At 35.7% G+C, this 23644-nt stretch overlaps 1 protein-coding gene across 3 annotated transcripts in view; it reads right to left on the bottom strand.

Annotated features, from left to right (window-relative positions):
- Positions 1 to 23644, bottom strand: part of TMEM135 (transmembrane protein 135) — a gene marked incomplete at both ends in the record, with an annotated part of 235009 nt that overhangs the window by 114737 nt on the left and 96628 nt on the right. For 2 of the 3 annotated variants that reach the window (XM_079707601.1, XM_079707602.1), the window contains one exon: positions 23043 to 23108. The exons of the other annotated variant lie outside the window; for it this stretch is intronic. In XM_079707601.1, coding sequence (XP_079563727.1) covers positions 23043 to 23108 — 66 coding nt within the window. The remainder of the gene's footprint in view (positions 1 to 23042; positions 23109 to 23644) is intronic. 3 annotated transcript variants of the gene reach the window in all.

Consider the following 23644-nt stretch of genomic DNA (forward strand, 5'->3'; position numbering starts at 1 on the left):
TGAATTTACAGGGTAAATCAGTGTCCAATGTCAAATAATGGATTGTAAGTCAATCTAAAAAACAGTAAATCCTTACTACGGGACATCAAGATTCTGTGGAGGCAAAACACGGAAGTAGAAGATACAATCTTGCCCTGGAGAGTTTACTGTCCCCTAGTTTAAAAAACCAAATAAGACTAGAAATTTTAAAAAGAAAAGATAAAAAGAATCTATTAAGTTTCATTAACTTAATAGTTTTGGAAGTGTGCTATCATACTATCTCATTTTTCACCATTCATCTTCTAAAGCCTCAAGCTTAGTATAAATTATAGAAATATAAATATTAACAAAAGTGATTTGATCCTCCAGCATGAACAAAACAAGCTTGATTCACATTTGAACAGTAAAAATAAATATTAAGGTTACAGAGAGAAGTTTTCCAAGATGCCAAGAAACTACCATTGTTACCATTTCCCATTTCTTCAGTGAAATCTCTGACTATAGCCTGTATTCTTTGTAAACTGCCAAAGTCACAAATCAGAGGAACAATTCAAGAAACCTAACAAGCAGTTTAAATTTAAAGAGAAGGGTGAAATAGTGACTTCTTAAAAACCTCCCTGGTGGCGCAGTGGTTGAGAGTCCGCCTGCCGATGCAGGGGACACGGGTTCGTGCCCCGGTCCGGGAAGATCCCACATGCCGTGGAGCGGCTGGGCCCGTGAGCCATGGCCGCTGAGCCTGCACGTCCGGAGCCTGTGCTCCGCAACGGGAGAGGCCACAACAGTGAGAGGCCCGCGTACCCCCCCCCAAAAAAAAAAAAGTGCCTAAGAGTATGTGCGCAAGGATGCTCATTTTACCATTAAAATATTTTAACAAAAATAAAATATTGAAAACATACCAAATGTTCAACTATAAGAGAATGAGTAAATAAATGATGGTGAATCTGTACTACACAATAATTATACAACAATTATCATGAGTAAGTTGGATTGGCATATGTACCAATTTGAAGGATATTCATGATCTACTTACATGTGAAAAAGGTAATATGCAGAATGTTTATGATCCTATTTTATTGTTCAAACAGATACGTAACGTACACAGTCTTTTTCCATGTTCATATAGATACATGCTTATACATGTAGATGAATACAAAACAGTCAAGAAGACTACAACATCAGACAGTTAACAGTGGTTACTCCAGAGGGTGAGAATGAAAACGAGTGGAAAAAAGGGGACATTTTTCCCTTTATACATTTCTACATGCCTTGAAAAGGTCAAATAGCGTATATTACTTTCAAAATCCAATGGAAACATTAAAGAGTGATTTAAAAACACAGAATGCTAGACTATAACTTATTTTTTCAGTTTTGACTTCAAATCAGCTCAATTCAATTAACCTAGAAAAATTCCATGACCTTTTTTTTTTCCTTTCATAAAAGCCCCTGTATGAGATTAGGGGTGGGGGTTGAACAAAAAGATGACTGTGTCAACTGCATGGCCTCCCTTTCTACAACACTCTAAAGAAACAGGCATCCCAACACCATGTAGTTATCCGCTAAATTTCATCATCACAACAAAGAGGAGTCTGTGATGATGCTCCCCCTCATTGTTTAACTCTGAACTTGTAGCAGGGAATTCTGAATAAACAACCTTATTTAGCAAAATATCCTATAACATAAATACAAAGCATTCTTTCTAAACAAAGTCAGATATAGACATTAACTGAGTCTCAAAGTGTAACACAGCCTAAGAAGGTTTAACTTCTAAAGACTGGCAAATAAACAGCCTCTAGCCAGGCATAAGTAATATTTTGTACTAGATGAATGAATGGTAAAGGAATCTGACTTTGTTTATTTTACCGCAAACAATAAGAAGTTGTTGAAACAGCATGGTGACTAGACATTTCCTTTAGTTTTACAGTTTGGCTGAAAAATGCTCCAATCTTTGAAATCTAAAGTTGTAAAATACTACCAAAAAATTCTCAATAGTCAAAGTACTATAAGCATAAAGCAAATCAAATGGAATTACATGCACACACGAGTGCACACAGAAACACACATATACACAGCATGTTTCAGGTCATCTTACTGCAGTCATTACAACAGACCACATTCCGATTGGGCTCAAAGAAAGGGTGTTTGAGGCTCCATGGCAGTTAAGGTCAAGATATGAAAAATCTGCAAAGCCCATGGGAGGGTTACATTGAGTTCAACAGGATCTCTTAGATTTGGCAGTTCCAACCCAACCACAATACTTTATGTCAGACAGTAACTATTTCCCCATTCCCTGTTTTCATTTCACGTGAACACATCAATCAGAATCTGGCCACAGGTACTCCACTCAGTCAACTTGGTATATACATGCTTTCCCTGCCTGGCCCCTCTAACGTAGTGTCTTTACCTCAGAGACTTTCTATGAAGTATTTCTATGTAACCTCTAACATATAAATTCAAGCCAAATCTCTGTGGGAAATAAATTATAAGAGTTTTATTAATGAACTCTTACTTGGTTTGACATATCTCCCTTTGAGACACAAACCAAGCATTAACATTTTTAAACATTTAAAATCTCAAAGTCCGAAAAAGTTTGAGAACCCAACAGGATAAAATATTCTTAACTAATCATATAAGCATTTGGTCAAACTATTATTTTGACTAAGACTCATTTAATTATACACCAGGAAAACAAAGTATCCATAATACTAACCATACAATAATAACCACATTTTCCAGTACATCATCTTTAAACACTGGGTTTTTATCCTTAATTTTTTTCCCTCTCTTGTTTTATAAAATAATTTTCTATTCACTCCTACACCTAATTTGAAACCTAAAAGTAACATATCACTGAGTGAAAAATATTGGTCCATAAATTGAGTGACTCAAATTACTGAGTTTCACAATGTTTCAAAAGAAAACAAAATCATAATTTTATAAATCTTTGTTTTCCTACTTACAAAGTGGAAATACTTGTTTATAAATATATGTATAAAGTTAAATGAGCATTATAAGGCTAACCATTCAAATTCTTATCAGAAAAATCCTTTCATAATGTAATAAATGGCACTCTAAACTTTATTTAGCAAAGAGGATGTTTTCATAAAGAGAGGTAAACCAATGTGTATTAATACTTTTCTCCTGGGTATTTTAAAATCTTATAAATTAGTGTTCCCTCATGAGAGTGTTTAACAACCACCTTTTATTAAAAGCATATACCACATTCCAGCCATTGGGCCAGAAGCAACAGGCATTCAACATAGGAAGCAATACATACAGAATAAAAATAATTTCATTATAGGTAAAACCCCTAATATAACACAAGAATATTTAAGAAAAAAAAAAGAGACAGAATCTAATGCTAAAAATATACTTAAACACAATACAATTTGTCATGTGTACAGTTTCTGAAACATACTTTTTAAAATTTTAATTTTATTGGAGTATAGTTGATTTATAATGTGTTAGTTTCAGGTATATAGCAAAGTGATTCAGTTATATATACACATATGGTCATTCTTTTTCAGATTCTTTTCTCATATAGGTTATCACAGAATATTGAGTAGAGTTCCCTGTGCTATACAGTAGGTCCTTGTTGGTTATCTATCTTATATATAGTAGTGAGTGTATGTTCATCCCAAGCTCCTGATTTATCCCTCTCCACCGCAACCTTTCCCCTTTCCCTTAAGTTTGTTTTCCATGTCTGTGAAGTCTGTTTCTGTTTTGTAAATATGTTCATTTGTCTCATTTTTAAATTAGATTCCACATAAGAGTGATTATCATATGATTATTTGTCTTTCTCTGTCTGACTCACTTCACTTAGTATGATAATCTCTAGGTCCATCTATGTTACTGCAAATGGCATTATTTCATTCTTTTTTATGGCTGAGTGATATTCCATTGTATATATGTACCACATCTTCTTTATCCATTCCTCCATCGATGGACATTCTGGTTGCTTCCATGTCTTGGTTATTGTAAATAGTGCTGCAATGAACATCAGAGTGCATGCATCATTTCAGATTATGGTTTTCTCCAGATATAAGCCCAGGAGTGGGATTGCTGGATCATATGGTACTTCTATTTTTAGTTTTTTAAGGAACCTCCATACTGTTCTCCATAGTGGCTGTACAAATTTACATTCCCACCAACAGTGTGGGAGGGTCCCCTTTTCTCCACACCCTGTCCAGCATTTATTGTTTATAGACTTTTTGATGATGGCCATTCTGATTGGTGTGAGGTGATACCTCATTGTAGTTTTGATCTGCATTTCTCTGATAATTAGTGATGCTGAACATCTTTTCATGTGTTTTTTGGCCATCTGTATGTTGAAACATACTTTTAGCATTAGAAACTCCTTCATTTACTAAGTGGACTAAACAGCAATTTCCTAAAAATGATTCTGTATCACTGCTGTTTTTAAAGACCTAAAGTAATCAGATACTTCTATGAAATTCTTACCTAAAAGCCACTGTCAGGCAAAACTACAGATTAATTCCTCACTGCGCAGTTTTCAAAAAGCAACTGTTAAAGGCATCCTCTATTACTACTGAAGGTTAAAAACTTTGTTGAATTAAAAAATAAATAGTTAACCTAATTATGGAGGTAATACCAAACAGAAAGTTTATCTGAAATTAAATTGCTTTTACAGAACATATATGATATTCATGTAACTGTTCTTTTTTTCCCAGCTTCACAGTAATGGCTTAAGAAATTGGCATCTTCTGGTGTTCTCAGTACTCCTGGGGTGAAAACATTAATGGCTGTCAGTCATTATCAACCTCAGTGAAGGGCACATGCATTTGAGTTTATACCGTGTCCTAGTGACTTAGCCTAGTGCTAAGCACACAGTAGGGAGGAAAGTAATAATAAGCATTGACTTTGTATGCCAGGAACCTGGATCTTAATCCCACATCCATATTTTGAGCAAGACACTTAACTCCTCAGAACGTCAGTTTCTTCTTCCACCAAATGGGAACTTGAATAATACCTGTTCTGTCCACGCCAAGCGTGCTTGTGATGACCAAAAGAGATAGGAAAGCGCCTCCTATGCTATGTAGAGCTATGCTGATGAAGGTAGTTAATGTTATTATACTTAATAATAAATTGATAGTTACTAATGACTTGTGATTTGAGTGATATAAAGCAACTGGCCTCCCCTCCCAGGCAGGTACGGCTGAGTTGAGCATGGAGCAGGGGGGATCAAAGAGTCCGAGTCTTGGGTGAAAGCAGCCGAGAAGCAAGGGACTGTTTGAAATACCACTGTTCTGGAGTGAAGGGTCTGCAAAAAAAGACAGTCAGAACTCAACTGGGTCTAGGAGACAGAATCCAAGTAGAGTCCAGAGTTCGCAGAGGCATCATGGGGATGGTACCTTTTATAGATTGCCTGTGACCCTGGCAGGAAGGGAGTTGTTAAGGTTCTCAGATCAACTGGGGCTGGGGGCTTTTATGCAGGAACAGAGACCTTTCCTCCTGGCATAATCTGTAGGCTTCTGGAAGGCTCCTCCCCACACTTCCTTCCTCATTCCCTCTTAATGATGCTTAAGAGTGCATGCAAAATGCATTCCTTGAGCTATTTTTTTTTAAATCTTCATCCTTTTTTCTTTTTTTTTTTTTTAGCGGTACGCAGGCCTCTCACTGTTGTGGCCTCTCCCATTGCGGAGCACAGGCTCCGGATGCGCAGGCTCAGCGGCCATGGCTCACGGGCCCAGCCGCTCCACGGCATGTGGGATCTTCCCGGACCGGGGCACGAACCCGTGTCCCCTGCATCGGCAGGCAGACTCTCAACCACTGCGCCACCAGGGAAGCCCCTATCTTCATCCTTTTTAATAGAACTGCTTCCAGTGTTTTTTTTCCTTCCAGTTTTATTGAGGTATAGTTGATTGAGATAGAATTCTCTTAAATAATTTTCCAAAAGAACAGATGAAATAACTGTGACACAAAGTACTTTTTGGGTTTAAAAGATTCTAAAATATTTGAAAGATACATTGTAAATTTTTTTCTATTTAGAGAATGTTCACTAAATTTGCTTTTAGAACAAAACAGATTAAGATTAATCAAGCTCTTTTGGGATTTTTAATAAACAATAGTGTTAATACAGAAATAGCATACAGAAAATAATGTGATTTGCAAGTTTCAGTGTCACTGCATACATTTCAATTATCCTAAGAAATCCACCTATAGAAAAATTTACTTTTTATGAGATGATTTAACTATAATGTCCTTTTTTTTTAAAAGTGCTCTGAAATTAAAAACATTAAGAACTAAATTTTACTTGCCTTTAACTTTACTGTGGACTATAGAGGTGACAAACAAATTTTAATGATGACTGAACCATGCCAACTGAAAAGAAACATCAGTCATTTAGACAGCCACAATTCAGACACAATAGAGCTTTTAGCTTCAAGCAATAGCATTTTTCCCTTGCCCTTCCCTAACCTCAACTCTATACAACTATGTTCTATTAGGATTAGAAGTAATTAAACCTTAGTAGATCATATGCATATGATATGGAAAATTTCCATCAAATACCATAGTAAAACCAAATATTAATTTTACTTACATTCCATATGAAAGTAAGCTATTTAACAAAAAACACATTTCTAACATTTAACACTAAGTATTCAAGAGAAAAATTAAAAGAAACCCAAATGAACCTATACTTTAAAAAGTGAGATCCATGAAAGCATGGGTTATGTCATTTATCATTACATTCCCTGTGTCTAGAACACAGTCTAAAAACATAATTTTCTAAAGAAAAAATATTTCCTAAAGCAAATCTAATTTTCATTAAGTAAAATAAGCAGCAAGTGATGCAAAGTACCTTCAGGCACTCACATTAACATTAAAATCAATTGTTTTAATAATCAAACATAGCAAAAATATAAAAGCAAATAGAAATTATATGTGCCACAGGCCTAGGTGTTGAAGATTTAAGGAGACTCTAATTCCTGCCCACAGACAATATTTCTCATCACCTACAATTCACAGAACCCTGATTATGGTGCTACCATTTTAATCATTATATCATAACAGGTAGATGTGATTATTAAGACTATACTGAACAGCCTTCCACCTAATATCACAAATCCATGCAGTGAACAAGAAACTGAAACCTAAACAAACATACCTACAAGAGAGGACTTTCATTTTTAGTTTTCTCCTCTTAATTATTGTCAATTTGTCTTTATTAACTCATTGAACATAAACTGGAATTATGTACCTAGTGTCATCCAGAATACAAAGGAAAATCCGACACAAAAACCATCTAAAGGAACTTAAAATCTAGCCAGAAACATAAGGCAAGTAACTAAATAACAAACGTACATGCAGGAAATACTGAAGGCTTTTAGAGAGTATAAATACTGTGCTGTGATATTGCAGAAAAAGGAAAAATGACTTCCAGCTGGGGAAAGCAAACCATGCTTCACAGAGGAGGTAGCAATTGAGATAGGTCTCACTTGAGGAATGAGTAGGATCTGAACATGAAAAGTGGAAGAAACGGGAAGGGGCACAGAGTTTGTTTTCAACAAATACTTACTTGCTACTGAATCTTTCATTATCTTTTGGCATGGTACAAATAGCTATTACCACCTGCTTTTTAGCATTCTGTGAGGTAAGCTAACATCTTTTTTTCTTTGGCAGTGGTGGTGATAAGAAGGGGTTGTCATATTTTCTGCAAAGTCTGGGTGTTTCCTTTCCCATAGCGTTGCACACCCCAGGTAGCACCAGAAAAGGAAAACACCTTCATATGCTTTTACCGTAATTCTTTGAGAACAACTGGTCTTACCACGTTTGCTAAATTTGCTTTATTTAAAATGTTAATCTATATTTGTGCCTTAGTAATAAACCACGTTTAAGAAAACTACAGAAAAGACTATACCTAGTTTATAACTTGATTTTCTTTTCAAGGGTTTTCTTCTACTTAACATTTAGGTGAAAATATAACACAATGGTTTTTAAAAAATACTAAGTATAACTGCCAAAATAGTCTCGACAAAACCCATGCAAACTAAAGCTAAACACAGTTCTTAAGGAAGCAGAATCAATATTTTTGAAACGCAAGATCAACAATGCTTTAATACAGCTGTCAGAGCTAAAAGATTTGGAGCTAAAAGCTCACTAACTGGGAATTATTACTTGAGTCTGTAGTCCTCCACATAATCCACCTGGTTTTCAACTTCACATGTACAACCTCTACCCAGTATCACAAATCTGAACAATGAACAAGAAACCGTAACATAAACACACATACAAGAAAGCACTTTTATTTTCCTCCACCTAGTTTGAATACAGAATTTAAAAAAAATAGCTTGTGGGTCACAAAATGTACATTGTATATACCTACTATTAACAGGAAATACAAAACATACACATATATTTCATTTTAACATGTAAATTTGCAAAGTGTGCATGAAAAGAAGACTTTATTTTAATACTATTAAGTATCATTACATATTCAAAATTCTGTTCTGAATTTTTATTTTTGACAAATGCTTTTCAACTTCTTTCTTGGGCTTTATAAAGGATATTAAAGCTTATTACTCCCATTTCAAAGACACTCCATGTTACCAATCTTCTCTTTAAAAAATTGGAAACTTCGTTGAAAAGGAATTGAGTACTTCAATATCATGTAGAAATGAATCTGGGGGACTTACAGTTCCACATGTGAGGAACTTGGAAGTTACCACCCCCAACCTAACAATTAAAAAGCTGAACAAACTGAAAATCCAACAACTCTTCTTGGAGACAGGGCAAACCACTTCCTCCAAGACTGGAGAAACAGACTAACAAATACAAGAGAGTCACAGCTTACCTCAGTAGAGACTCGGAGTAGAAACCATGGCGACCACTGCCAGAGTAGGAAAACCTGAACTGTAACTGACTGAACTGCAGGAGGCTCAGTGTAGACAAATTTGAGAGTTAAAAACACCAGTGATAAGGGGACCCTTACACTTTTGTGAGTTTTACCTCCAGGAGCTTAGGTAGGTTCTCTCAATAAATATCAGAGAAAAATCTCCTGTGCTTCCAAGCAGGAAGAAGGGAAAAGGAACCATTTTCAAATAAGCCAGAGCACTCTGTTCTTAGTAAGACCTTCCCTCAGGGGAAACTAGTTAACTAGAGCCTAACCTGCTGGGGTATTATGAGAGCCTAATTGGTCTGGAATAACCCAACTCCAGCCTACTTTAGCCATCCTGCCCCACCTATGTGAGTTGAAAACAACTGAGAAACACCTGCAAAGTTCACAGTGCAGAGACATAGGCTCACTAGAAGACTGAGACCAAACCATAGGACTATAAACTGCTTCCCTTCCTGCAATACCTCATCATCACGTTACTAAAGTCCTATTTACAGCAGTTCCCTTTTATCCAGTACACCATGTCCAACTCTCAAGAAAAATATTACAAAACATAACACAACATTGTAAATCAACTATACTCCAATAAAAATTAATTTTAAAAAAATGACAGGGCTTCCCTGGTGGCGCAGTGGTTGAGAGTCTGCCTGCTGATGCAGGGGATATGGGTTCGTGCCCCGGTCCGGGAAGATCCCACATGCCGCAGAGTGGCTGGGCCCGTGAGCCATGGCCACTGAGCCTGCGCGTCCGGAGCCTGTGCTCCACAACGGGAGAGGCCACAACGGTGAGAGGCCCGCGTACCACAAAAAAAAAAAAAATTACAAAACATACTAAAAGGCAAAAAGCACAGCTGGAAGAAACAAAGCAAGCATCAGAACCAAACACAGATGTTGGAATTATCAAACCAGGAATTCAAAACAACTATGATTAATATGCTAAGGGCTCTAATGGACAAAGTAGACGGCAGGTAAAAACAGATGGGCAATGTAAGCAGAGAGATGGAAATCCTAAGAAAGAACCAACAAGAAATGCTAGAGATTTAAAAAACAAACAAACCCACACTGTAACAGAAATGAAGAATGCCTTTGATAGGCTTATTAGTAGATAGGACATGGCTGAGGAAAGAATCTCTGAGCTTGAGGATGTATCAGTAGAAACCTCCAAAAACTGAAAAGCAAAGAGAAGACTGAAAAAAAAAAAAAAAACAACCAGAACAGAATATCCAAGGACTGTGGACAACCACAGAAGGCATAACATACACATAATGGGGATACCAGAAGGAGAAGAAAAAAAGAAACAGAGGAAATACCTGCAACAATGACTGAGAACTTCCCCAAATTAATGTCAGACACCAAATAATAAAATCAGTAAGCTCAGAGAAAATTAGGCAGGATAAATGCCAAAAACACTACACCTAGGCATATCATTTTCAAACTAGAGAAAATCAAAGATAAGTAAAAAATCCTGAAAGAAGCCAAAGGAGAAAAATAATTTGTAGAACTAGCCTCCTTAATTATTTATGCTCCTTAATCTTCAACAGTAATGGTACTGTCTTCCAATACACATTTTTTTTGTTGTTTTAAGCATTACTTTTTCAATCTTTTACTTTACATACAGTGAAATTTAGTTTAAAGGGTTTTGAAAACTGCACAGAGTCGTGTACTACCACCCAGTATCATGATACAGAATAGTTCCATCACCAAAAATATTCTTTTGTTTTGTCCTTCTGTAATCAACTCCTCCTCCACCTTCAAACTCAGGCAACCAGTGATCTGTTCTCCCATCCCCTACAGTTTGGGCTTTTGCAGAATGTCATACAAATGGAATCATACAATGTTTAGACTCGTAGGGGTTCACTGAGCTTTATGAATGTGTAAATGTATGCCCACCAAATTTGGAAGTTGGCAGCCATTATTTCTTCAAATATTTTTTCTTCACAAATCTCTTTGTCTTCTCCTCTAGGACACTTATGACACAAATGTTAGACCTTTGCTATTGACCTTCAGGTCCTTAAGCTCTGTTCATTTTCTTCAGTCTTTCCTTATTGTTCAGATTGTACAATTACTATCGAGCTTTCTTCAACTTTTCTTTCCTCTATCTTCACTCTGCTATTGAAATCATCTAATGAATATTTAGTTATTTTAACATTTAATATTAATATTTGAGTTATTTTAATTTTCTGTCCCCAAATTTCAATTTGGTTCTTTTTACAGTTTCTTCTTCTTGTCTGGGAACTTCAATCTTTCCATTCATTTCAAAAGTGCTTACACACTTTTACACAGGGTTACACAGTGTTTTACAGTGTTTACACAGGGTTATAATAGCTGCTCTGAGAACTTTTTATTATAATTCCAACATCGAAGTAATTGCAGAATTGGTACCTGTTGATCACTGTTTTCCTGACAATTGGTTATGATCTCCCTAGTTCTTGGTATGTCAAATACTTTTGGAGACTTGAGACTTGTATTTTGATACTCTTAATCATGTTAAAGACTCTTGGTCCTGTGTAGAACTGATTTGTTGTTGTTTTTATTGCTGTTTTGTCATTGTTGTAGGCAATCAACCCTGTTATGTTCCAACCACAAGTCCCAACCCACCATCTGTGGGCTGTGGTTTCAATACCATTTTCAGTTTCCCAAGTCTTTTCAGTGCTATTCAGTCTCTCCCCATATGTGCCACCAAAGGGCAGTGGTCTGTGCTATAGTTTAGTTCTCAAAGCCTTAATGCTTCCTCAAATAAGTTCCACACGTGCTTAGCTCAGGAGTGAATTTCAGACTTCATACACAGATTTAGGTCATCTTTTTCTCTATCTCCTGCCTCTCCATGGTTTTCTCCGCAGTCTGTTTCCCATGTCCCTTTTCTCAATCCTCTGTCTACATTGGGTTTTTTGGTTCCCCATTCCGTCGCATGTTTCCTGCAATTACAACTGCCTCAGGGGTAAAGTGGAAAGGAAAAAAAGGAAGTGAAAAATAACAAATATTCTCTCCACACTCGTTGGACTACAGGAGTCCCTTTTTCCAGCTTCTCTGGTCAAAGAGGAAGATTATCTTTCAGTTATAAATGGCTGCATAGCGGCACTGCCACTACTGCCACCACCACTGGAGGACAGCCTCATGATGGGGGCCTGCACTGCTGTACCACCAGCAAAATAAAACCAAAATATAAAACAAAAAGAAAATGGTGATTTTCTGCACAGTCTCCTTTATGCAGGGGTCCTCCTTTCCAGTTCTCTGACCATACACAGAGGAGGAGGGGTTTTCTCTTAGAGCTTTTTCTGCCTGGATCCATTGTGGGGATCAAGAATAGGGGAGTCCCTAGAGTCCAAGCCAGGAGATAAAGGATGGTAGGTGGAAGGGAAAAGGAAACTCACTGCTATCAGTCACATGTCCAGTTTTGACCTCCTTCCCTAAACCTCCTGTGATTATTTACTCTTTATAGAGATCTCAGATAGTTGCTTTGTGTATTCTTTTCAGAGTTTTTAGTTGTAATCAGTAGGAGAGATAGGCTGTGTTTCCTCCATCTTAGCAGAACCAGAACCACAAAATTTCCAGAAATAAAACCCTAACATTTATAGTCAATTGATTTGTGACAAAGGTGTCAAAGCAATTCAACAGGCAAAGAAGAGTTCTTTCAACAAATACTGCTGGGACAATTGGATATCCATATGCAAAATAAGTAGATGAAACTTTGCCTCACACTGTATGCAAAAGCCAACTCAAAACGGATCGCAGATCTAAATGCAAAATCAAAGATTATAAAACTTTTAGAAGAAAACATAGGAGAAAATCTTTGTGACCCTGGGTTAGGTTAGAAAAGATTTCTTGGATATGATACAAAAAAAAAAAAAAAAAAAAAGAATGAACTGAACTTCATCAAAATTTAGAACTTTTCAAAGAGCACTACTTAGAAAGACGGGCCACAGGCTGAGAAAAAGTATTTTCAGGTCATATATTTAATGAGAGATTTGTATCCAGATTTTTTTTTTTAAATCACCTCCTACAACTCAACAGTGAGAAACAAACAATATAAAACTGGACAGGGCTTCCCTGGTGGCGCAGTGGTTGAGAGTCTGCCTGCCGATGCAGGGGACACGGGTTCGTGCCCCGGTCCGGGAAGATCCCACATGCCGCAGAGCGGCTGGGCCCGTGAGCCATGGCCGCTGGGCCTGCGCATCCAGAGCCTGTGCTCCACAACGGGAGAGGCCACAACAGTGAGAGGCCCGCATAGAGCAAAAAAAAAAAAAAAAAACTGGACAAAAGATTTTAACAGACATTTCATCAACAATATACAAATGACTAATAAGCACATGAAAAGATACCCAACATCATTAGTCAACAGGGAAATGTAAATTACAACCACAATAAGATACTGCAACATAATTCTAGAATGGCTATAATCAAAAAGACTGATAATACCAAATGTTGGCAAAGATGTTGACAAAGTGGCCTCCTGTCCTTTGCCACTGGGAATGTAAAATGATACAGCCACTTTTTCTTTAAAAGTTACTCATATGACCTAGCAATTCCACTCTTAGGTATCAACCCAAGAGACATTAAAACATATGTCAACACAAAGACTTCTATGCAAATGCTCACAGAAGTATTATTCATAATAGCCCCAAACTGGAAACTATCCAAATGTTCGTTAACTGGTTAACAGATCAACAAAATATTATCCATACAGGAGAATACTATTCAGTCATGAAAAGGGGAAAAAACCTGATATGGAGGAAACTCAAAAACATGCTAAGTGAAAGAAGTCAGAAATGAAAGAGTATATACTGTATAATTCCATACATATGAAAATTTCAGAAAAAGCAAATCTATAGATTGTGCTATAATAAAGAATATATCTGTACTTTGTTCTCAGTTCCTGGTACACAGCTTGAAACATCCTTGGAATTTCCTGAGTGACAGGAGTGTCTGTTATGCTAATGAAGTGATTCATAGTGTTAGGATCAGGGCTGACCACCAGAAAGACCAACCACATCATTTAACGCAAATCCTCTCTTTTCTGATCTGCCATATCCCTACTGAACCACCACAAACAATACTTGTCTCTACATAGCAAACTCATCTATTGAGAACACAGCCAAGAGTCAACAAAGAAAGGAAAAAAGATGTACAAACAAAATGGTAAAACTTATATTTGGACACACGTATGTGTAAAAAATTGAATTTCTTTGGAAATTCAAAATGTTTAAATTACTTGCTGCTGAACTCACCCCAATACTACACACAAAATTCCTGTGGTATGCTCTGTACAAAGAAACATTTTCTGTATGTCTAAAGACTTTATTTTTAAAAGAGGGCCTGCATTTTTAATGCTCTCAACCACATTTAGCTATATAACCAAAGTAGGCAAGTTTCAGTTCAGTGGGGAGGTAGTTGGAACTGGCCTTACCCATGTGGAAATAATTGCTTTCCTGGCCTAAAGCTCTTCCTATTAGGATCAAAACAAACTGATGTTATCTTAAGAACCCTTCCAATTTTTGAAAAATAAAACCTAAGTGTTCCATAGTTCCAGATATTATCCAGATAGTGTTTGTTTTGTTTAAGGACAAAATTACGGCACATTTATTTTTGTATTTAAATCAAAAGCAGAGTTATTATTATGAAGAAAGTAAGGGCATTTTGAAAGATAAATTATCTCAGTATAGAAAGGCACATACAGAATTGGTATAGACAAGGCCACCAAGCTTAAACACTGTGATCTGATGTTTTTAAAACCTTACTTTGGCCCTTGGCCTTCTTTACACCAGAATTTTCCAAATAAACTGTTCACCAAGAATATGAAATAATGCCACAGCACATAACATGATGAGCCATTTAAAGTAGATTTAGTAACAAAGACAAAATATTCCAGGAAGGATAAAATATAAATTCTGAAGCTCAATGTTTTACAATGCCACTGGCATGGATTCTAAATTTTCTAAGCACCTGCCAAAATATAACATGTTGTTTTGTTTCATGGAATTGGAAAACTGAAAAAAAAATATGAAGATGTTACTTAGACCAGTCTTCTGCCTCTGGCAGTATCTATACCATCCAGATTGATGGCTAATAAGAAATACAACTTTTTAAAAATGAGCAAGATAGCAGACCTACAACCTCCTTGAAGTCTCTTAATGTCTCGCCACCTTGAAATCATGACCAGTGGCTCCAGTTATCTCAAACTTTCTGTCCTGCAATCAAAACTCATTTCTTCCCACCTCATCAGAGATAGGTTTGGGACTTCTTTGTATATACCTTGCTTATTATAAATACTCCCTAGGCCTTAACCTTTCTCTAGATCCGTTTCCATAATTATTTCATTTCTCCTTCTCAGGATGTTATCCATTTTCCCCATATGTGTTTTTTTGGGTTTTTTTTTAAGCTATATTCTACTTGCTTCTTGAAAGGAAAAACATCATAATAACTTTTCTAGGCTAAATTCTAATAGATTACAGTCATCTGTCAATATCCTTGGGGGATTGGTTCCAGAACCACCATGAATACCAAAATCCACAGATGCTCAAGTTCCTTAAATAAAATGGCCCTAGTACAGTCAGCCCTACATATATGCGGATGCAGAAACCATGGATACTGAGGTCCAACTGTATTGGTATGGTTTATCAACATGTTTAGAATGAGGAAATCACTCCCAGAACAAAACAATAAACTTGCAAACATTATTTGTGAACACTCTAAAGTGGTCAGAATTCTTTTTTTTTTTTTCCCTTAGTGATATGGGGATATGAGAGGAAACTAGTCAAGTTAACAAAGAGTATATTTCAATGGCAATAGACATGTGTAAAGTATCTTAATATTTTCTTCCTGATAAAATACAATACATAAATCAGAGGTCTTATCACAGAAGAGATAATCCAATTTTCCTTGACAGGATCAACTGAGCCTTGGTCTGCATTTCTGGGAGGTCAGTGTCTAGTCATTCTCAATGGCACTTTTGCCCAGCTAAGACTTGGAATTATCTTGGAATTATCTAAATTTTCACTACATAATGACTTTACTCTGTTTTTTTAATAGAATTCTTATGTCTATTTGTATATGTCAGTTTTTCTACCATTACACTTCCCCTTGCTATATTTATTCTACGTATAGAAACAAAATCATGATCAACAGAATTTGAGTAGTGCACTTAAAGTCTCTAACTAAACATACTGTGTATTACTGAGCTACTGGCACTAGACAGCAGAGGGCACTGGTAATATATGCTGACCCAAATATCTTGAGTCCCATATGATCATTTAAAAGTACCAGTAACATTGCTATTAGCATAGCTATGGACCCAAAATATTTTGTCTTTCATTACCAACTGTTAGTTCACACTCTGTTATAAATAACCACAATCCAGAGATGCCCATATACTCACTCCAATATAGAAAATACTTCATCATATTTAATTAAATAACAAATAGCTATCATTTAATACAGGCTAAATCCTAACAGGCTTATTTTGTGTTATTATGCTAGCTGCTTTATAAATTTATTTCTCACAGAGTAATGTATGAAGTGGATGCTTTTATTCCTAATTAAAGAAGCCAATGCTGTACGGCAAGGTCCTAAGTGGCAGGTTCATAGACTCAGCCACTCCTGAGAGCTTAAACCAAATTAGTCTTATTTACAGTTAAAACCCAGCACTTAGCATAGTGCCTGGCACTCAATTAATATTTAGGGAAGGAAGCGGGGAAGGGACTCTAGATCTGATAACAGTGCCACGTGTCACATCTGCCTTTAAGATGCTCTTAATAAGTATTTGCTCATTTGATTAGATTTTACAAGCCACTAGTTACTGGCATAGTACTAGGTACTAGGCCTCAGAGACTTCACTATAAGAAATACTAATACTTTGTTTATTAAAGACATATATTTCCTCAGGTGGTATTAAAAGAGAAATAGTGTAAAAAATTTAATTGAGGAAAAAACAGATACAATTTTAAAAATATAAATAAAAGTTTACTTCTAGGTTTCCTTATATAAAGAGTTTACGTTCAAAAAAAAAGAAAATACTTGGTTTAAGTATCATATTAAACTGAATTTTTTATTTTATTTTTTTTTGCGGTACGCGGGCCTCTCACTGCTGTGGCCTCTCCCGTTGCAGAGCACAGGCTCCGGACCCGCAGGCTCAGTGGCCATGGCTCACGGGCCCAGCCGCTCCATGGCATGTGGGATCTTCCCGGACCGGGGCACGAACCCATATCCCCTGCATCGGCAGGCGGACTCTCAACCACTGCGCCACCAGGGAAGCCCTGAATGTAATTTTTAACATAATTTCAACAGTGTTAGAGATATATCTAATATCTTAATAGCCAATTAACTTTGTGACTAAGAGTAAATATTATATATGTAAATTTCATAGACTTCAAGTATTCCTTAATTCATGAAAAAAGTTGTTAAAATTATATCATTGTATTATGAACTTCATGATTTGGGGATAATATAGCCCTACTATTTTTATATATATATATATATAAATCTACAAAGATATTTATGATTATACTTATCTTAAACCAAGGGCCTCACTGCAGCAATCACAAAAATGAAATATTCTTTATGACTTATTTAAAAAGCATGCTCCAGAAAGGCAAAAAAAGGTTTCCATTCTAATAAAACATACAGAATACCTAATACCATGCAGTAACATAAAACAAAAGTAAATACTGTGTCTAATCCCACATCCATCTTTCCAAAACATCAACAAACCATGCTACCGTGTTCTACTTTATATATAAAAATCTTTAAATACACCTCAGATTTTTTTGTTATTTCTTTATCTGTTTTGTCTAACTCAAATTGTACATTCCCTGAGTTCACAGAAGATGTAAGATTGAAAAATACTTTCTCTAAAACAGTAATTTACAATAGTGGGTAAGCATTAAAATCAGTAGATGTTTTAATGAATACAGATACTGGAGCCCTAGGCTAGACCTAATGGACAAAGTCTTTGGGGATGGAGCCCATGCACCTATAGTTTACAGAGCTCCATGGGCAATTCTCACGCACAATCAAGGCTGAGAACCACAAAAAAGAAAGGCTATACAAAGCTGCCTAGAAGCAGGAAATGTTAAAGCTGAATAGGGCTTCCTTGGTGGCGCAGTGGTTGAGAATCTGCCTGCCAATGCAAGGGACATGGGTTCGACCCCTGGTCTGGGAAGATCCCACATGCCACGGAGCAACTAGGCCCGTGAGCCACAACTACTGAGCCTGCGCGTCTGGAACTTGTGCTCCGCAACAAGAGAGGCCGCGACAGTGAGAGGCCCGCGCACTGCGATGAGGAGTGGCCCCCGCTTGCTGCAAATAGAGAAAGCCCACACACCGAAACGAAGACCCAACACGGCCAAAAATAACTAAATTAATTAAATAAATAAATAAATAAATTTTTTTTAAAAGCTGAATAGGACCTTAAAGATCATTTAATCAACTCATTTTCCAAAGTATGAATTTGAAATCGTGAGATGCTAAGTAAATTGTCCAAGATCACATAGCTAGCTATTAATGCCAGGAAGAGAACCAGGTCTACTGGCAGGCAGACTAGTGCTCTTTACATCACACAAGGCTGCCTTCTCCACTTGGGAAGAAGAAATGGTATTCATTCTTGATTATACCACTAGATTAAACAGCATCACAGCATTCATATAGCAAATTCTCAGGGAAATGTGATTTTAAAAAAAAATACTATCTCCTTTGGAAAAAATGGTGATAAAAGGATCTAAACTGGAAAGTTGTTTTGAGGTATAAACGAGCTGAATAATTATAAAGTGCCTGGAAAAGGCACTCAACAAATGTTACTCCCTTTCAACACCACAACCTCCTCCCCCTTCCTTTTTGATTCTACATCAAGACATCTCTCCCAGCTCTCAACTATGTCCCTTTTTATATTGTTTCTCCTAATTGGCAATGCCCTTTGACCTCTTCTTCAATGATGCTCATAAATTTCTCCAAGGCTCAGTTTAAGATGTGCCTTCTAAGAAATCTTCTGAACTAACTTACCCTATTCTAATTATTGTTTCGTCCTTCATTATCTAAATTGCTTATACTTTTAAATCATATACTTGTTTATACCTTCTTTTGAAGCTTTGTAATTGTAATTACTTCCTAGTTGCTTTGTACATTTTTATTTTCTTCCATAATTAGAATATAAGCTATCAGTGGACTAGAATATAAGCTCCCCAAAGACAAGGATATTGGTCTGTTTTGTTTACTGATAGATCACAGGCACCTAAAACAATGTCAGGAACATAGAAGGTGCTCAATAAATACTTGTGGTGACTGAACAAACAGGCAAAGATTATTTTTTCTTCTATTCATGAATCTCTCCAACATAAAGACACAGATACGAAACATTAAACATTCTGAAAAAAATGAAGATAGATATGCTTGTACTTTAGAAAATTCACAGAATTCTTTAAAATTAATAAAGCTATAATAGATGAATCAACTCACTGGCTACAAGAAATCATTTAGCTTCTTCATTACATACTCTCAGTGATTCAGTGGATATACAGTGGCAGCTGATACACAGAAGGTAAAGGCTTTAGTTAAGACCTAGAGTTTGAAATCTCCTGCCTATGGTAAAGAACTGCTTAACTTTGTTCTCTTTTAAAACTCTGAATTAAGAAGACTCTAACGAAAAAACACTAATTTCTGGATTACTCAGGTTTCAAGTTATATAAAATAACAGTACATAATTTTTCCAATACATAAATTTAAGAGAGCAACTTTATCTTTTTTAACAAACAACTTGTTTCACCCTATACATAAGTACCTGGAAGACTGAAAACAGGATTATACCTTTCTTGAAAATATTTTAAAAGTACAATTTTTGAGCCAAGCACATTCAATAACTATTTTTGATAGTGATAATCTTACAAGTTAGCCTTCCCAAATAAGGAAACACATTAACTCTGCCCAATATTACATTAACAACCTAAATGGGAAAAGAATTTGAAAAAGAACAGATACATGTATATGTATAACTGAATCACTTTGCTGTACACCTGAAACTAACACATCGTTAATCAACTATACTCCAACGTAAAATAAAAAGTTAAAAAATAAAAAAATTTTAATTTAAATTTTAAAAAATTCTGCCCCCCCAAAATTATCTGCATTTTAGCTTATGTAATTTAATCAAAATTTAAAAATCCAGCTACCCTATATATAGGACTGTACAAAGAATACATCAACATGGTTAGGCATTCAGTGACAAAACAGAATTGTGAAGGGTCAATATTTTTTTCTATGCATTTTAAGCCATATACCTCTACACATATGAAAAGATATCAGTGATAATCAGAATGCATTAAAAAACATGACTGATTACATAATCTCAGAGGTCTTAGCTACTATGCTGTTGCTATTTTTCAACTGTCCAACTATAGGACAATTGAATGATTAGAAAACTCTAGTCTAAGTAAGTGAATTACATTGAGGGAGATTATATTGTGTAGTGGAATGAATGGGCTTTGGAGTCAGACTGGGGTTCATATCCCAAGTCTTTCATCTCCTACCTGTTTGATCACAGGCAAACTGTTTAACTTCTCTGAGACTCAGTTTATTTATAAAATGGACATAATAATTTCTCCCTTGCAGAGTTATGATGAAGATTTTAAAAGATAGTTATCACTCCTTTGCTTAAATCCTCCAATGATTCATTATAACTTATAAATTTCAAACTCCTTCAAAAACTACGTTCTTCCTTTCAGAGAAAGGAACCATGTTTTCTGATCTCAACATTTCTTAATATATGCAAGCAGAAGTGTCCAATAGGTAGACAAAATATAGGCTTAAAGCAGGAACACAAAGAAGGGAAGACAACAGACAAGCAAAGTTTCAGCATCATCAAGCATCCAGACCACAAATTTACTCAAAGACTGCTATCTTTGTGATTTGGATATACCAGTCTTTATTCCTCCTACCTAATATCACTGTCATGGGGTTACTTATTAATCCCTGCTTAACGGATATTTTCGCAGTAATGAGCTAAAACAATTTTTCAAATACCCTAGGACAAGTAAACTCCTTACCATTCTCCTCCCTTAGGATGTCACAAGTTTTCTAATATTACAAATATGGTGATTTCAGCTTCTGTTTTAAGTAGTCCATTAAATTGTTAACCTTTTTGTTTATCTCCTACTTCTAAAGTAATTCTTTATTATTGGCCAGACACTAAAATTTAGCACGTTCCAAGTGTAAGCTGGACTCTAGTTACTTACTTCCAGGCTCAACCTTAACTCTCTTTCAGGTTTTTCTCCCACGTATTGATGCCACTGTTTCCTCCACCAGAGAGTTAGCTCCTCTAAAGGTGGGAACCATATTACATCATCTATTCCCATAGCACTTAGCCTACCATCTCCAAAAAATCTATGCCACTTGCATTTACACATATTCAATAATTTCTTTGTTTTGTTTTGTCTTAATTCTCTATTTCCTAAAAGTCAAATAACTAAAACTAATTTGTGGTCTATCTTAGCTACCATTTACTGAATACTTCCCTATGTATCACTCTGTATTTTTTTGTTTTGTTTTGTTTTTCGGTACGCGAGCCTCTCACTGTTGTGGCCTCTCCCGTTGCGAGCACAGGCTCCGGACGCGCAGGCTCAGCGGCCATGGCTCACGGGCCTAGCCGCTCCACGGCATGTGGGATCCTCCCAGACCGGGGCACGAACCCGTGTCCCCTGCATCGGCAGGCGGACTCTCAACCACTGCGCCACCAGGGAAGCCCTGTATTTTTTTTAATCTACAAAATATCATCATATTTTATCCACTCTCAAATATCATAGACTTAATTTTAGAGGTGTTAAAACGTGAAAAATAGTAAATGGTGACTATGAGGTGCCACTGATTAGAAGACATATTCCATTTTCAGAGATCGTAAAACACAAGGAAAAAATGTACAAGAGAGTGCTTATAAACTTTGTCCTACATTACCTGTTAAACAGGTTAGTTACCTGTTGCAATCCCCAGTAATTGGGGGAGAAATGGATCCAAAGCCAGCTGCTTTAACTACTTCCTCTCCATTAAGTAAAATATGTACATATGCAATGTGTTGATATGCTCAGAAGATTACTTGCAAAACTGTCTTGCATACATTTATTTCCCCAAACTTTTTATAAAAGAAGATAAAGTTCAAAAGTTCACTGACCACCTCCATGAAAAATTTCATAGTAATAACTAAAATCTAAAATTCATTTTGACACATTTTAGGCAAATAAATATGTCTGACTTTATTAATGGGAATGTTTTCTTCTCTCAAAATGGCACCACATACCGTAGTTTGTTGAGAATACAAAGAGATGAATTAAGTATTTTTCATAGACAAAATATATATTACAAATTAATACCAAAGAAATTTGCCAATATATGTACAATTAAACATTTAAAGACATATAATTTCACAATGACTGTGCATTTTCACCTAACAAGCAGATATATCGACTGATAAATTTTATAATCACACAATAATACAGTTTCAAGTGTTTAGGGTATTGAATTATATATATATTACATTAAATAACACAGAACTTGATTCCAGAATAAAAAGCACTGTATTTTCTACATAAATATTTGCTAGTAGGATAGAAAAGGGAACATGGCAATATGACATTATATTCAACCTCAACCTAAGGATATCTTAGTAAGGGAGTGAATAAAGAAAAAGCAGACAGAGTGGTAATTAGGCCAGTAATAATCTGGTAATGAAAATTTATTTCAGGTAGTAGATTTTTTTTTTTAAGAATTGGCAGGAGTATTTAGAAAAGTCTAAACTTAGACTGTATCATCATTGAGCCTCAACTATAAGAAAGAACAGAACAGACTAAATTCCATTTCTCTCCCTCCCTTCGCCCTTCCTTCTGTGATAAATATCAACATTTCAGATTATTTTATGCTAGGAAAGAAGTATCACATCTGTAGAACATAAAATAGGAAGAAAGAAAGAAGTATGGGATTATGTTCAATAAATATATATATATATTTGCAGAAGTTATTATTAAATGTCATTTTCTTTTAAGAGTGAAAACAATTGGTAACCAAAGATTAAAAGGCTCAGAAATTTATATTCAACCCAAGATCTGGTTCTAACATGACTTAACTGAAATAGATTTGTAGATGAGATTTACTCAATACTTTGTACATCAGGTATTCTCAGTTTGTTAAAAAAGTATACTATGAATTAAGAATTAATAATTGTATCAAAATTCTCATCTTACTTCTCCATTTCTCAACGTTGTGATGGTTCCTCTTGCTACACCCATTCTAAATAGTGTTTCTGTGGCCTGTGAATGTAAAAAAAGCAAAAATATATCATCTATAATCTGTATTCAACTGTACATCCCAACCCCAAAATGCAAAACATTCAACACTATTACATTTTTAGGAACTTCTAGAGAAGCATCAATAAGGCACAATAAGCTCTACATTATACTCCAGAAATATCATTTTCAGAACATTTTAATGCTATAAAGAGCCCAAACTAAAATATTTCAAAAGTTATTTAGATCTGCTATTATCACTCAATGCCTATAGTTTCAAATTAGCACACTTAAATAAGTTTAAAACTTAGTTTGGTTAACAAAGATTAAATAAAAATTTAGTACTTGAATTCAATTCAGAAATTATCATTTATTCTGATTTTTAGTCTCCATCTGATTTCAGATGACTTGACTGGTACTGAAATACTGACAGAAGATGAAGTAATTCAGTGATGTCATATATTAAATAACACCTGAAAAGACTTAATGCTTTCTATACACTAACAATGAACAATCCTAAAAGGAACCTAAGAATTTTGTTTATAATTGCACCAAAAAAA

The sequence above is a fragment of the Hyperoodon ampullatus genome (assembly GCF_949752795.1).
Source record: "Hyperoodon ampullatus genome assembly, chromosome: 7".
Classification (NCBI taxonomy): domain Eukaryota; kingdom Metazoa; phylum Chordata; class Mammalia; order Artiodactyla; family Ziphiidae; genus Hyperoodon; species Hyperoodon ampullatus.